We start from the raw sequence: 13,884 nt of genomic DNA, 5'->3' as shown, positions 1-13,884 counted from the left end.
GTTGCGAGGGAGTTCGGGGCGCGGTTTCACGTGGACGCGGCGTGTGCGGGGAGCGCTGGGATTTGCCCTGAGTTCAGGCGGTTCTTTGATGGTCTGGAGCGGCTGATTCCTTTAGCTTCAATACGCATAAATGGCTGCTCGTAATAATAATTTTTAAATCTTGCTCAAACCATTATTGACTTATGTCTTATGACTACATATTTAGAGATTTTAAAAAGACTCTTTGTTCGTGAATAGCTCGTGTTCGGCTCGTTAAATAAACAAGCCGAACACAAATACATTTTTTAAGCTCGAAATATAAACGAGCCAAACACGCTCTTTTACACCCCTACATGTTATCACTCTATAAATATCAACTTAACACAAGTTCATGCATTGCGGCAAAGTAGAAGGAAACCAAGAAAAAATTCGATCTTGTCCCCTTTCCATTTCCCCAGAGCTTCGGAAAATGGGCAGTCTTCCCACCGAACCATTCCTGCCACTAGACCCTGACCACTTCACCACAGAATCCAAAGCCGTCGTCGACTTCATCGCCGACTACTACCGCCAAATAGAACTCTTCCCTGTTCTCAGCCAAGTAAAGCCGGGCTATCTCCATGACCGCATTCCAAACACACCCCCAATTCTCTCCGAACCCATCACCACAATCCTCCACGACATCAAAACAGTCATCTTTCCCGGACTAACCCACTGGCAAAGCACCAATTTTTATGGCTACTTCCAAGCCAATGTCAGCACTCCCGGTTTCGCCTGAGAGATGCTCTGTTCCGGCCTCAACGTCGTCGGCTTCACCTGGATCGCTTCCCCTGCCGCTACTGAACTCGAAACCATCGTCATGGACTGGATGGCCAAGATGCTCAAACTTCCACCAACCTTCCTTTCCGGACACCTCGGCGGCGGCGGCGTTATCCACGGCAGCACGTCCGAAGCGGTGCTCTGCACCCTCGCCGCGGCTAGAGATAACGCTTTGAGCAAGTGCGAGGGCGAAGGGATCACAAAGCTGACGGTATATGTCTCTGATCAGACACATTTTACGGCTCAGAAGGCGGCGAAGTTGGTCGGAATCCCGGCGCGGAACTTGCGGGTGATATCAACCTGCGGGGAGACAGGGTATGCGTTGACGGCGGAGAGTGTGAGGGCGGCCATGGATTCTGACCTGGCGGCGGGGATGGTGCCGTTGTATTTGTGTGGCACGGTGGGGACGACGGCTGTGGCGGCGGTGGATCCCATAAGTGTGATCGGCTTGGTTGCGAGGGAGTTCGGGGCGTGGTTTCACGTGGACGCGGCGTGTGCGGGGAGCGCTGGGATTTGCCCTGAGTTCAGGCGGTTCTTTGATGGTCTGGAGCGGCTGATTCCTTTAGCTTCAATACGCATAAATGGCTGCTCGTGAACATGGACTGTTGTTGCCTTTGGGTGAGTTTTATAATTAATGCATTTGTTGGGATCAATTTGAATATGATGAAGATCAAGTTAAATCAAGTGAATGCTTTAATGTCAATCTCAGGTAAGATGTGCCGCGAAACTCGTAGACTCGTTATCGATCAAGTCGGATATATTGACAAACAGTGCAAGCGAAGATGGCGGTGTGATCGACTACAAAGATTGGCAGATCGCACTGAGTCGTAGGTTTCGTGCAATAAAGCTTTGGGTAGTCATCAGACGATTTGGTGTGGCTAACCTGATGGAGCATGTTAGGAGCGATGTGGAGATGGCCAAGCATTTTGAGAGGCTTGTTGCGGAGGATGAGAGGTTCGAGGTGGTTGTACCGAGGAGATTCGCGCTCGTTTGTTTTAAATTGAGGCATGTGGGAGAAGATATTGATGAGGATGGGGGGAGGAAATGTTGGGAGATGAACAGGAGGTTGCTTGATTCGGTGAACGAAAGTGGGCGGGCATTCATGACCCATGCGGTTGTTGGCGGGCAATTTGTGCTGCGTTTTGCGGTTGGCACCACGTTGACGGAGAAACGGCATGTGGAGGAGACATGGAGGTTCATTCAGGAGAAGGCCAGTGAGTTGTTAATGATGACAAAGGACTTGGGTGGTTATAATCTCAAAACACTCCAAGTTTAAAGATCATTCTACAAATTCAAATCATGTTATGAGACAGCTCACTTATCATTAAAGAGAAATAATAATTTAAAATGAAATCAAATTATAAAAAAAATATTAAAAAATGGATTTAATATTATTAATGATGGGTCATTAATAGATTTTCAAATCAATTATGACTTATATCGCAAGTTGGCACTACAGCCACCGTCAACAATATTCGTAGTAGACTACAGCCTTCATAGCAATCAGCTATGGTTCTTACAACTTGTTATCATTAAGAACTATATTCATTTAGCCAAACTACGACTATTATTGATGAACTGTTGTTATACATTTACAATGATCATATTTGTAACTCTATTTTTGAATCCTAATTCAAGAGAAGAGTGAACTCGTGTAAATAGAATATTTCAACTAGGTTAGACAGCTCGGGTTTTCCCCTTCCTATGATTTTCCACATAAAAATCAAGGTATCTTCTCCTACTTAATTCTCTTTAAGAACCTGAGTTTTGTTGGATTTTCATTCAATGTTAAGACTATAATTCTTTTCTCTATTACTATGAACCTTTAGGCATGCATCAATTTAGCACTGTCTAGGGGAACAAATTCCCCATTGGCACTGTCATCAACTATGAGACATCGAGTATGTGCTTCAATTTTTAATGATACACATCATCCAACTGGAAAAAAAAAACCTCCTTTACACCTCTTGAAGATCATTTCTTTGTGCTCTTTGATGTGAGCGCAGTCTAAGGCATGATTGTGGTAGCGTAATTTTCCCGCATCTTATTCAGACACAAAATCTATCAAAATAATTTATATACAGGGAGCCCTTCACTGTAGTTTCAAGAGATTCTTTGCATTAATGTCCAGGCACGACTGTAATAGGATAGTCATCATACGTCTCGTTCAGATATCAAGTTTGCTAAAAGCATTTTTAGGTTAGGGCAACCTTCGATGCAGCATCAAAAAAATTATTCATGTTAATGTCCTAGACATAAAAGTGGATAAGTGTTCAAAGATTTCAACGAGGACGCGATGGATTCATCTCAGCCAAAGAGTTGTCCGGAAAAGGATTTCGTTAGGCGCGAGAGTGAAGGGAATGCGGTGTACTTCCTTTCCAATTTGAGTGGACTTAGGCTCTATTTGGCGCAGCTGCAGCTGCACTGCCCTAGGAAGCTGCTGCGGGGAAACTGACTGTCTGTTTGGTGTAGCTGTGTGAAAACAGCTGTGGGGCAGCTATTTCCGAAAAAATGATCATGTTGCCCCTGTTTGTTAAAACTGTTTAAAAGAAGACTGTAACAGCTACATTTTTTAAACTTCTGAAACAGAAATTCATTTCTAAACAGAATAGAAAGTTCATATACCCTCATTTCTAAAAGAAGTCTAAAGCTTCCCTTTAACTCAACTCATCTAAGCTCCTCCCTCAAATATATTTAGAGAAATTCACATACATACCACACAATTTTTATGTTTCATAAAAAAAAAAAACATAGCAAAAGTAACAAAGACAATCAAAACAAACTTTCTTTACATAACATCACAGATAAAATAATCAAAATTTAAAAGAATACAAAATATTGTTTGGTAGCCCAAAACTGTGACAAATTCCATTACAATTCAACAAAAAGTTAAGCTTAACTATAAAATTAAATTGAAATTGTCAAGTCGTGGAAAATTCAATGACAACAAATTGATATATGTGGAGAAGAACAAGGCTTGGATATCAAAGCTTCCATCTCATCTACTTGGGACAAACCTTCATGTCAGTACTATTAATAAATCAGTCACAACTTTGTGAGAATCCTACCCACCAAACTTCTAACTGCCACAAAGAAAAATCAACGCGAGTTAAGAATCAAAATTCTTAGAACAGAATAATAATAGAAAAACCTCAGCTTCATACCGGGATCCAATGGCATGCATCAGCAGTGGTATGTATGTAAATGCAGTGGTATGTTTGCAAATGATCATGTTTCAGCTCCATATAACAAAAATAATTGAGTACAGCTCGGGCAAGTTATAAATATAGCACTACAAACATTGATAATTACAAAGCAAGCACTCTTGTTCATTGAAGTGTTATGGAATTATTTCTGCATTGGGATATTTAAAATAGGGTGATTTCATAGAACTCTGATTATAAATACACTTTCATTCAGAATGTCATATAATCTTTTTCTTCCCTTTCCCCAGGCTGCTCTATGTTTTGGTCTTCCTGTAGCTCACGGGAAGGGGCTTATGAGATGGGACAATTAATGATACATGTTTTATATATCTTTACATGTATATAAATATGAATAATTATATAACGTTATATATAATTTTCTTAAAGCACATCACCACATAACAATTGATGCTTGCCTTTCTACTTTCCCCTAATGTTGCTATAGCGCATGAACAAAAAAATTAAATAAAAATTTTTGGTTTAATTAAAACTGATATTGATTCCATAATATTCTGATCTTAACCTCAATCATTTCTCACAATCTCACTCAACTGTCAAAGTACAAGATAAAACCCATAATTTTCAACTTACTGGTATGGTTCATCTTATGACTGCTCAACCTAGTAGTAGCAGCCCAAAACAACATAAAAAATGTAGAATATAAGTGATTCTGCTTCATCACAAATTTAGGATATTCAAAAATTCATTTCTCTTTTAACCCCTCCAATTTAAACATAAAAATCATCTTTCTAATCAGATTTTAAACAGAAAGAATGCTGTAAAAGACACCACTCAAATCAGATTTTAAACTAAACTTTGCTTTTTTACATTTACACCATTCAAATCAAATTTGAATTCAACGGAACAAGAATTCTGAACTTAAATATTGTGTGGTATGTAAAATAAAGCAACAGTAAAATTAACTTTATATAAGAATTTTGTGCTCTAAAATATATAAGAATTATGTGCTCTAAAACATATGTAAATATATAAGAATTTTGTGCTATGTATCTAAAGCTTCGGAATCAACTTTATTATAAAACAAAAGCATGTAGTTAAAACTGTTTACTAACAGGAAATAGAAGGCAGCAGTAAAATTAACTTTATTATAAATGCAAATTGTTGAACTTAAAACTATTTACAACCAGGAAACATTGGTTGGAAACATATGTAAATATATTTGATCGTCAAATCTTTCCTGGCCTGTTGTAACATCAAAAACATATGTAAATATATAAGATTTCTATGTTATTTATGTAAATCTTGGGAATTTTGTGCTGTATATGTAAATTTAATCAGAAATATTTCTTACATTTAGGTGTGAGAAATGTAAACTCATGCATAAAGATCTTCTGCTAAAATGCTAACTACTTTCAGCATTATCTTTTGTGCTAAAAAAATACTGCAAGATATTGCAGTATCAAAAAAAGTAGCTCAATGACTTTCATATAGTTCCCAGGTCTAAAACTAAAAAAAAGAAAACAATGGAATAGATAAATATGAAGTTGAATAAAAATCTGTGTAGCAATATTTTTAATGATATTCAACTAATAAATTCTCAAATTCTTCATTCATAGGCATATTATCTCATCAGTAATTCATTCCCTCGGCTCTGTCATCTCGCTTGCACCTTCCCCATCTACAGTGAAAGCAATGGAAGCCTCTGTCTCTTCTTCTGTGAAAGACTGACCTAGCCGATATTCAAATGCTTCCGAAGGCACATTTTCTTCATCCTCTTCGGCCAAATGGAAGTCGATATCGCTACGGGAATGATGTCATCTTATGTAATTATGAAGAGTCATTGTAGCAAAGACAATCTGTACCTGCTTCGAAAAATTGTAGAGGGGCATATCACGGAGGTACAAGAGAGTTCACAAACATAACTCTAGAAAGAAAAAAATAGATAATGCAGTGTAAATGTTCTAGTGATGAAAAATATAAAAAATATCAATTGTTCAAACGATTATAAAAACGTCGAATATATGCCACTTTGCAGGTGACAGGCATCAGCACAAAGAAATCCCTATGGACCGGGTCCTCTAGCAATTCTGCTGCGAACAGATACAACTCTTCATCTGCATAAATTTTGGATGTAGCACTTAGGATTTCAAGTGCCTCCGCGATAGTGCTTGAATGAGAAGCCTGACATTCTGGTTTGAAACAAAAAACCGTCTCGGATAGCTCGTTTCTGAGGGAAGAAGCACCTGATTTTCCAAAAACTCAAGATAGGTACAGTGATATGTTGCAGTCACGAAAGCTTATCCATGAGCTTTTTTTTAAGAATCCAGGTGGATCTGTGGAAGATCTGATCGTTGGCCGATAGTGAGAACGATTCTGTTGTTTTTCTGTTGTTGCAGTTATATCTGTTGTTAGGGAGTTCTATGCAAACCTCCTTGAAGCTGAAGATGATAGAGTCATGGTTCGAGGAAAGTTGGTACATTTTTTATCAGAGGTAATCAATTTGTTCTACCATTTACCACCAAATACTTTATATTTTTTATGCAAATTATAGTCCGACTGAGACGGAGCTAGATGAGATTATTTCTTATTTGACTGTTGGAAGAGGACTCTCGAAGATCACAAATGAGAGGAGAGTCAAATTTTCCACGCCAAAGTTAAGTGCACCTTCGAAGGCATGACACTATTTTATTTCTGTCCGTCTATTACCTACAAATCATCTTAGCGAAGTTACTAGAGAGAGAGAGTGATGTTAAATTAATTTATCTAGGAAGGAAAGCTCATCAACATATAAGCTTTGATATATCAGACTATCATCAATTCTGCCACTATCGTTACTACTGCAAGACTGAGATTTGTTTCCTTGATCTTTTCTTTATGTGAGCAAGCTAGAGTAAGATATAATATATGGAAGGAAGTATTGTTGCCTTTGAAGCCTATTACAAAGGTGAATGTGAAGACTTATTCTGAACATTCTATTTTTGGCTGGAGAGGAGGATTTTCAAGGAGCAATGGAATGGAAACGTTTGCTGCTTCTACATCTAGACCATCTACCTCACGTGCTTCTACTTCTATAGGTGAGTCTACTGAGACCCAAGATCATTTATTACAGAGGATGATGGACAATATTAATTATACCGCTGATAAAGTTCAGAATTTAGAGCATTTTGCAGAACATACTGATAGGTATAATAGAAGAAAAAGTGATTATGACATCTAATTTCACTCATCTTTGGAGAGCCTCATTAGGGGTAACCCAGGAGTGCAATTTCCTCCATATCCACAATACCCTGATTATGAGCCTGCAGATGTTTGAGATAGCGATGATTCTGAGAATGATGAGTAGGACTATGAGATTTATTTTTATGTTTATATTATGTTATGGACTATGTAGTGTGGATAGCTACATTTGCATTTATGTGTTTATTTGGACTTAAGACATGTGATGTGTGTGTTTTTGTGCTTTGAAACTGAGACATGTATGTTTGTGTGTTAGTTTAGATTTTGTAATGTATGAGACTGTTATTTTGTTCAATTGTATTGTAATGTTATGTTTTGTTAGTAGTTTGTTTTAAAATGCTAGGGTAGTAACTGTTGTTGTGTGTTTAGTACCGTGTTAGTTAGTTAAGGATTGAACTTGATTTTGTCTTTTGAAAAGTTGAAAATCTTGCTTTCTTTAGTTTTAAAATTTTAAAATTAGAAAACTTCTACCCTGTATTTTTCTTTTATCTTGTTAGTGTGTTTGTTTTTATGTTGAGACTGTGAAGTTAAAATTAGTGTGTTAGTTTGTTTTTATGTTTGTACCCACTACTTAGAAGTCTATTGAATTTCTACATGTTAAATTGAAATGAAAATGATATAAAATTAATCAAAAATTAATTTTACTCATGTTTTTAGTTTTATACTTGTATACTTAGGATATAAAAATTTTTGTAAGCATGTTCTTTCAATTTTCATTCCTTCTATACATATTTGCTGCCTATTTAATATATTAAAATTTTAAATTTAGGGGGGATGAAAAATATTTTCAAAACTTGAATTTTATTTGTTCTCAAACATGTTACAAGTGAATTTGATTTTAAAAGAAAAATGATCATGTATATGAAGTTATATTAGGGAAGTAAAATTTGAATTTAGAAATGAGTAAGAAAATTTAGTTGAAATTTTTAGTAATGAAGAAAAACTTTAAGTTAAAAGCTTTTAGTGTAGAGAATTTTTAATATAAGTAATTATCTTTAATAAGAAAAATTATATTTTTGAGAAATTTAGAAATTTAGACTTTTATTTTTAATACTTAAAAATTTCTTTTATTAAAATAATTTTAAAAACTATTATTATATTTATAAGTAAAAGATTTATATCATGACTTTTTTTTAGGAAAGGAGAAGTGAAATTCAAAATCATTAAAGACCTATCCAGATATAGTAATTCTTGCCTTAAAAAAAAAAGAAAAAAAAAAGAGAAAGAGAAAATTAAAAATAAAAGAAAAAGAAAAAAAAGTAAGGGAGGAGAAGCTTGAGGAATAGTGCCTAATCAAAAATTGGTTTCACATTTAATCTTTTTAAAGTATAAGACTTGAAAAAATCTTAAGCTTAAAAATATAATATAGTAAATAAAATTATTCTTAATAAAAATTTTTAAGTGGAGATAATAGAAGGACTAAATTCTAAACTTGAAGAATCTACAATATTTTTGAATTAGATAGGAACTCAAATTTTCATCTTTCTTAATATTAAAAATTTCTAAACTTTAAGTTGGTCTCATTTACTGAATATTTTTTCTAAATTGGACTACTATATTTCTAAATCTAAATTTTAGTAACTCCTAAAGAAACTCATATACATATCATACTTAATTAGTTTTTAAGGATTGAAGTGTCAATTGAGGACAAGTAACATTTTAAGTTTGGGGGATTTCGATACACCTAAATTAGATAGTATTTTAAAATGCATTTTTATACCTGTTTTTGAAATATTGCGCTTTAATGAGAGGTATTTGTGTGTTTTTCTTTCAAGTACAAGTAAAAAGATGAAAAATGTTAAAAGGAGTGAAAAGGGATCAAATTTGGAGCAAAGAAGTGAAAATTGTGCTAAAGTGTTTTGGCGCCTGAGCGCCAAATCCAGCTCTTAAGAGCCGGTTAAACAGATAAGGCCGCGTCTAAGTGCTAGAGGCCCCACGCTTTAGTGTCAGAGGTAGTTATTTGGCGGTTTTCTTCATTTGGTCAAATTTTGAAGAGGTATTTGACGCACCTATTAGCTAAAGATCGTGGTTATAACCACTAGGAACAAAAATATTATTAAAAGACATGTGAAAGGAGACATCCTTTGGATAATACACCGAATTGGGCACATTTTAAGGAATTATCAATGCACCTTTTGAAATTTATAAAAGAAGGAAGTTGAGACATTTGGAAGTGGGTGCTTGAAGAGGGAAAGAGTGTCGAGTCCTGGGAAGATTGTGGAGAATCTTGTGGAGAGATTCATGCACTACAAAAATTAACTTTATCCTTTTTGTTTTTAGTTTATTTTGAGAGTGTTGTAAAAGAGAAGAGATTCAAAGAAACTTCAAGAGTTTGGTGGAGGATTTGAGATAAGTTATTTTCTTTTATTTTAAACTACTTTTGCTTTTAATCAAAACTTCTTATTGGTTTGACAATAATTTCTACTTTTAAACTAAAGTGTGTTTTTGTTTTCTCCATAGATTTTGAGTAGTTTTTATTATTTTTCTCCTTAAAATGATAAGTAATTAAAGTTTGGATGAAAGTTGTGGAGAGTATTGATCTTTAATGTTGGAAGAAGTTGTGATGATTTAAATCCATGAACTTCATTTACTTATTCATTTACTTCTTGATTTGGTCTATCCAGATGTTAAAATTTGTTGTGAGAACATGTAAGAACCGGGCTGGTATTGTCTTAGTCAACAATTGGAAAGAATCACATGAGGTTGAATGAATGAGAATGTAATTCATATGATTTAATGCAAATAAATAGAAAAATAATAATTGAAGGGTGTAGAGTTAGAAGACTTTAACGTGACAGGTTAAAACCCCCCAACTTGGTTTATTATTTTAGGTTATGGTATGAGATGTTGCCCCTGGGTGGAGGGAATAGAGGGAACTCAAGAATGAGAGCTGGTTTCTTCCCTGCCTAGCCGGTCTTCAAAATTATTCAAACTTTAAATTAGTCAATGTTCTTTATATCATCTCTAGTAAGGGTAAAGAATATAATTTCTTTTATTTGACACAACACAATTTACATACTTTCACAACATAATTCATATGCTTATTACAGATTCATAAAAAGGAGAAATATATTTTCAAATTCAGTTTTTTTCTTTTACATAAACTCAAGTTATCTTTTTAAATTATTATTATTTTTGTCAAAACATCAAAAATACTAAAAAGATTTGAATTTTAATTACTGCGAATGCATCTCTAGTTTAAGTAATTGTCTTTTTAAAATAGAAAGTTTGCTGTTCAAAAGTGCATATTGTGTATTTCCCTATGTGTTCGATATTCAGGTCTTAATCAAAAGTCCTATATTATTTGATAACGATACGTCTGCTTGCGTAATATTTCAATATATATAAATTAAATAGTTAAATTCTTATTTTCTTCAAGATCAAGTTTTTTGTTCTTGTTGCAAAATAAAGAAATATAAGTGAAAATTGTTATATTGTTGCATATAAGCAGTCGGGATCATAAGGCAATGGTTTTGAGCAAAACCTAAAATGGATAAAGAAATGGGAGAGGTGAGAGGGGAAGCTTACGAGAATTTCGGGGAGAAGGGGAGAGCGAGAGAGGCATGAAGAGGAAAAATGAAATTTAAGTGTGCGGGATAAATAATTTTGGTAAGTGCATCAGATTTTTGTCTAATTCACGTCGGACGTAATGCAATGCTAATAAGTAAATTTTTTGTGTCGCTTTGTTAAACGTAAATTCGACGCAAAATCCTTTGCAGCTCCAATTGAAATTTCACTGTATTCAGAGCACTTTTTCATCAAATTTTTTGACGCAAAATCCACAGCAAATATCAAAATTTATTATGCACTGCTAAATAGCTACAAATCCAACAATAATATTTACGTTGTAAAAATCCAATGCAAATATCAGATGTTAATAATATCTTTTCTAGTGACACTATTTGTAGGAGTTCAATCTGCGAACTAGACTGCCCATGTAATAACTTCAGGCCAAAACTCCTTAGGCAACTTCTTACTCTTAAGCATACTCTAGTTATGTCAATGATTATTCAATTATTTTTTTTCTATTATAACATTTCATTTTTACCGTCGCATTAGTAAAAAAGAAATTGATGGGTTTTAAAGAAAACCAAGGGTGGAAAGCTTGTAGGTCCTGATGATATCCCAATTGAAGATTGAAAATATTTAGGAGACTTGGGAGTTTCTTGGCTTACTAAACTCTTTAATATTATGTTAAAAACTAAAAAGATGCCTAAGAAGTGGAGGAAGAGTATTTTTGTCCCCATTTTTAAGAATAAAGGGGATAGACAAGAGTGTGCAAATTATAGAGGAATTAAGTTGATGTGTCATACTTTAAAGTTATGGGAGAGGGTAATTGAATATAGGTTAAGACGCATTACAAAGATTTCTCATTATTAATTTGGATTTATGTCGGGCAAGTCTACTATGGAAGCTATACATTTATTGAGAGGTTTGATGGAGAAGTTCAGAGATAATAAGGAGAATCTATATTTGATTTTTATTGATTTAGAAAAAGCTTACGATAAGGCTCCAAGAGATATCCTTTGAAGAGTTCTTAAGAAGAAAGGTGTTGATATGACTTATATTAAAGTCATTAAAGATATGTATACTAGAGTTGTCACTTGTGTTCGAACTGAAGGAGGATTAACCAAATATTTCCTATTTATGTTGGATTACATCAGGGATTGGCTTTAAGCCCATTTCTTTTTGCTTTAGTTATGGATGATCTTACTGGACATCTATAGGAGAATGTACCTTGGTGTATGCTTTTTGTTGATGATATCCTTCTCGTGGATAAAACGAGAGAAAAAGTCAGAAAAAACTTGAATTATGGAGGTCTACATTTGAAGTGGAGGAATGCTTCAGGCCTTTTGTGTGATAGAAAAGTATCGCTTAGACTGAAAGGAAAATTTTATAAGAAGGTGATGAGACCTGCAATGCTCTATGGCGTTGAATGTTGGCCTTTAAAAGAGAAGCGTAATAAAATGTGAAATGAATATATTTGTGATAGGGTTGGTGTAGCTCCTGTGACAGACAAAATTAGAGAAAGTCGTCTTAGATGGTTTGGTCACATTAAACGTTGACCATCTGATGATTCGATTAGGAGAGTAGATATTTTAGATTCGACTTGTGTTAAGAAAGGTAGAGGTAGACCTAGGAAGACTTGGGTTTATTGTATAAAAAATAATCTTAATTTACTAGAACTAAATGAAAATATGACACTAAATATGACGCAATGGAGAAAAAGGATTCATGTAGCCGACCCCATGTAGTGGGAGTAAGGCTTTGTTGTTGTTGTTGCTGATAACATTTCATTGAGGAGATTTTGGGACAGTCAACAGGATTTACCGTTGGTTGTCCCAAGAAAATCTAGAATACAACCATGAATTATTGAAAATAAATGCATCCAGATGAAAATGCATATATGATTCATACAATATTTTTAAAACTTAACACGAAATAAATTTTCATACCAAGAACAACATATTTTTATGAAATGTAATTACTAAGATTAAATCATGTATAGATATATATAGAAGATGAGACAATCAAATATTGTATGTTGTATATGGAAGTTATATTTTTCTTTCATGTGCCCTTGTAAGCATAAACTAAATGTGGATGACGAGGAGAAAGAAAGAACCCTGATTAAAAGCCCAGTGATGACGCGGAGAAAAGAAAAAGCACCCAAATCTCAAGCCTTTACCTATCTAACTTCTATTTTTACGGGAAAAGCATCTTCAACACACATGAAACGGTGTATTTCAGATTGCGGCAAGGTAGACTGCAACCAAGAAAAAAATACAATCTTGTCCCCTTTCCTTTCCCTTTCCCTTTCCCTAGAGCTCCAGAAATGGGAGGAAAATGGGCAGTCTTCCCACCGAACCATTCCTGCCACTAGACCCTGACCACTTCACCACAGAATCCAAAGCCGTCGTCGACTTCATCGCCGACTACTACCGCCAAATAGAGCTCTTCCCTGTTCGCAGCCAAGTAAAGCCCGGCTATCTCCATGACCGCATTCCAAACACACCCCCCATTCTCTCCGAACCCATCACCACAATCCTCCACGACATCAAAACAGACATCTTTCCCGGACTAACCCACTGGCAAAGCCCCAATTTTTATGGCTACTACCAAGCCAATGCCAGCACTCCCGGTTTCACCGGAGAGCTGCTCTGTTCCGGCCTGAACGTGGTCGGCTTCACCTGGATCGCTTCCCCTGCCGCCACTGAACTCGAAACCATCGTCATGGACTGGATGGCCAACATGCTCAAACTCCCATCAACCTTCCTTTCCGGGCACCTCCGCTGCGGCGGCGGCGTTATCCACGGCAGCACGTGCGAAGCGGTGCTCTGCACTCTCGCCGCGGCTAGAGATAAGGCTTTGAGCAAGTGCGACGGCGAAGGGATCACGAAGCTGACGGTATACGTCTCCGACCAGACACATTTTACGGTTCAGAAGGCGGCGAAGTTGGTCGGAATCCCGGCGCGGAACTTGCGGGTGATATCGACCTCCGGGGAAACAGGGTATGCGTTGACGGCGGAGAGTGTGAGGGCGGCCATGGATTCTGATCTTGCGGCGGGGATGGTGCCGTTGTATTTGTGTGGCACGGTGGGGACGACGGCTGTGGGGGCGGTGGACCCCATAAGGGAGATCGGCTTTGGTTGGGGGGGGGTTGGGGGGGGGGTTCCCGGGGGGG

At 36.1% G+C, this 13,884-nt stretch overlaps 2 protein-coding genes across 2 annotated transcripts in view; both read left to right on the top strand.

Annotated features, from left to right (window-relative positions):
- The first annotated feature begins 389 nt into the window (after positions 1-389).
- LOC110031367 (tyrosine decarboxylase 1-like) lies at positions 390-2,119 on the top strand. Its single transcript, XM_020734533.1, is given in 3 exon segments — positions 390-1,343; positions 1,346-1,413; positions 1,505-2,119. Coding segments are annotated over 3 exon segments (1,530 nt in total). The 5' UTR covers positions 390-448; the 3' UTR covers positions 2,072-2,119.
- Positions 416-13,884, top strand: part of LOC110031349 (tyrosine/DOPA decarboxylase 2-like) — a 14,207-nt gene continuing 738 nt past the window's right edge. The window contains 2 exon segments of the mRNA XM_020734513.1: positions 416-444; positions 13,043-13,843. Coding sequence (XP_020590172.1) covers positions 13,047-13,843 — 797 coding nt within the window. The 5' untranslated portion in view covers positions 416-444; positions 13,043-13,046.

Source organism: Phalaenopsis equestris, unplaced genomic scaffold, assembly GCF_001263595.1.
Source record: "Phalaenopsis equestris unplaced genomic scaffold, ASM126359v1 Scaffold000803, whole genome shotgun sequence".
In the NCBI taxonomy this organism is placed as follows: domain Eukaryota; kingdom Viridiplantae; phylum Streptophyta; class Magnoliopsida; order Asparagales; family Orchidaceae; genus Phalaenopsis; species Phalaenopsis equestris.
This window is presented reverse-complemented; position numbering and strand designations above follow the sequence as displayed.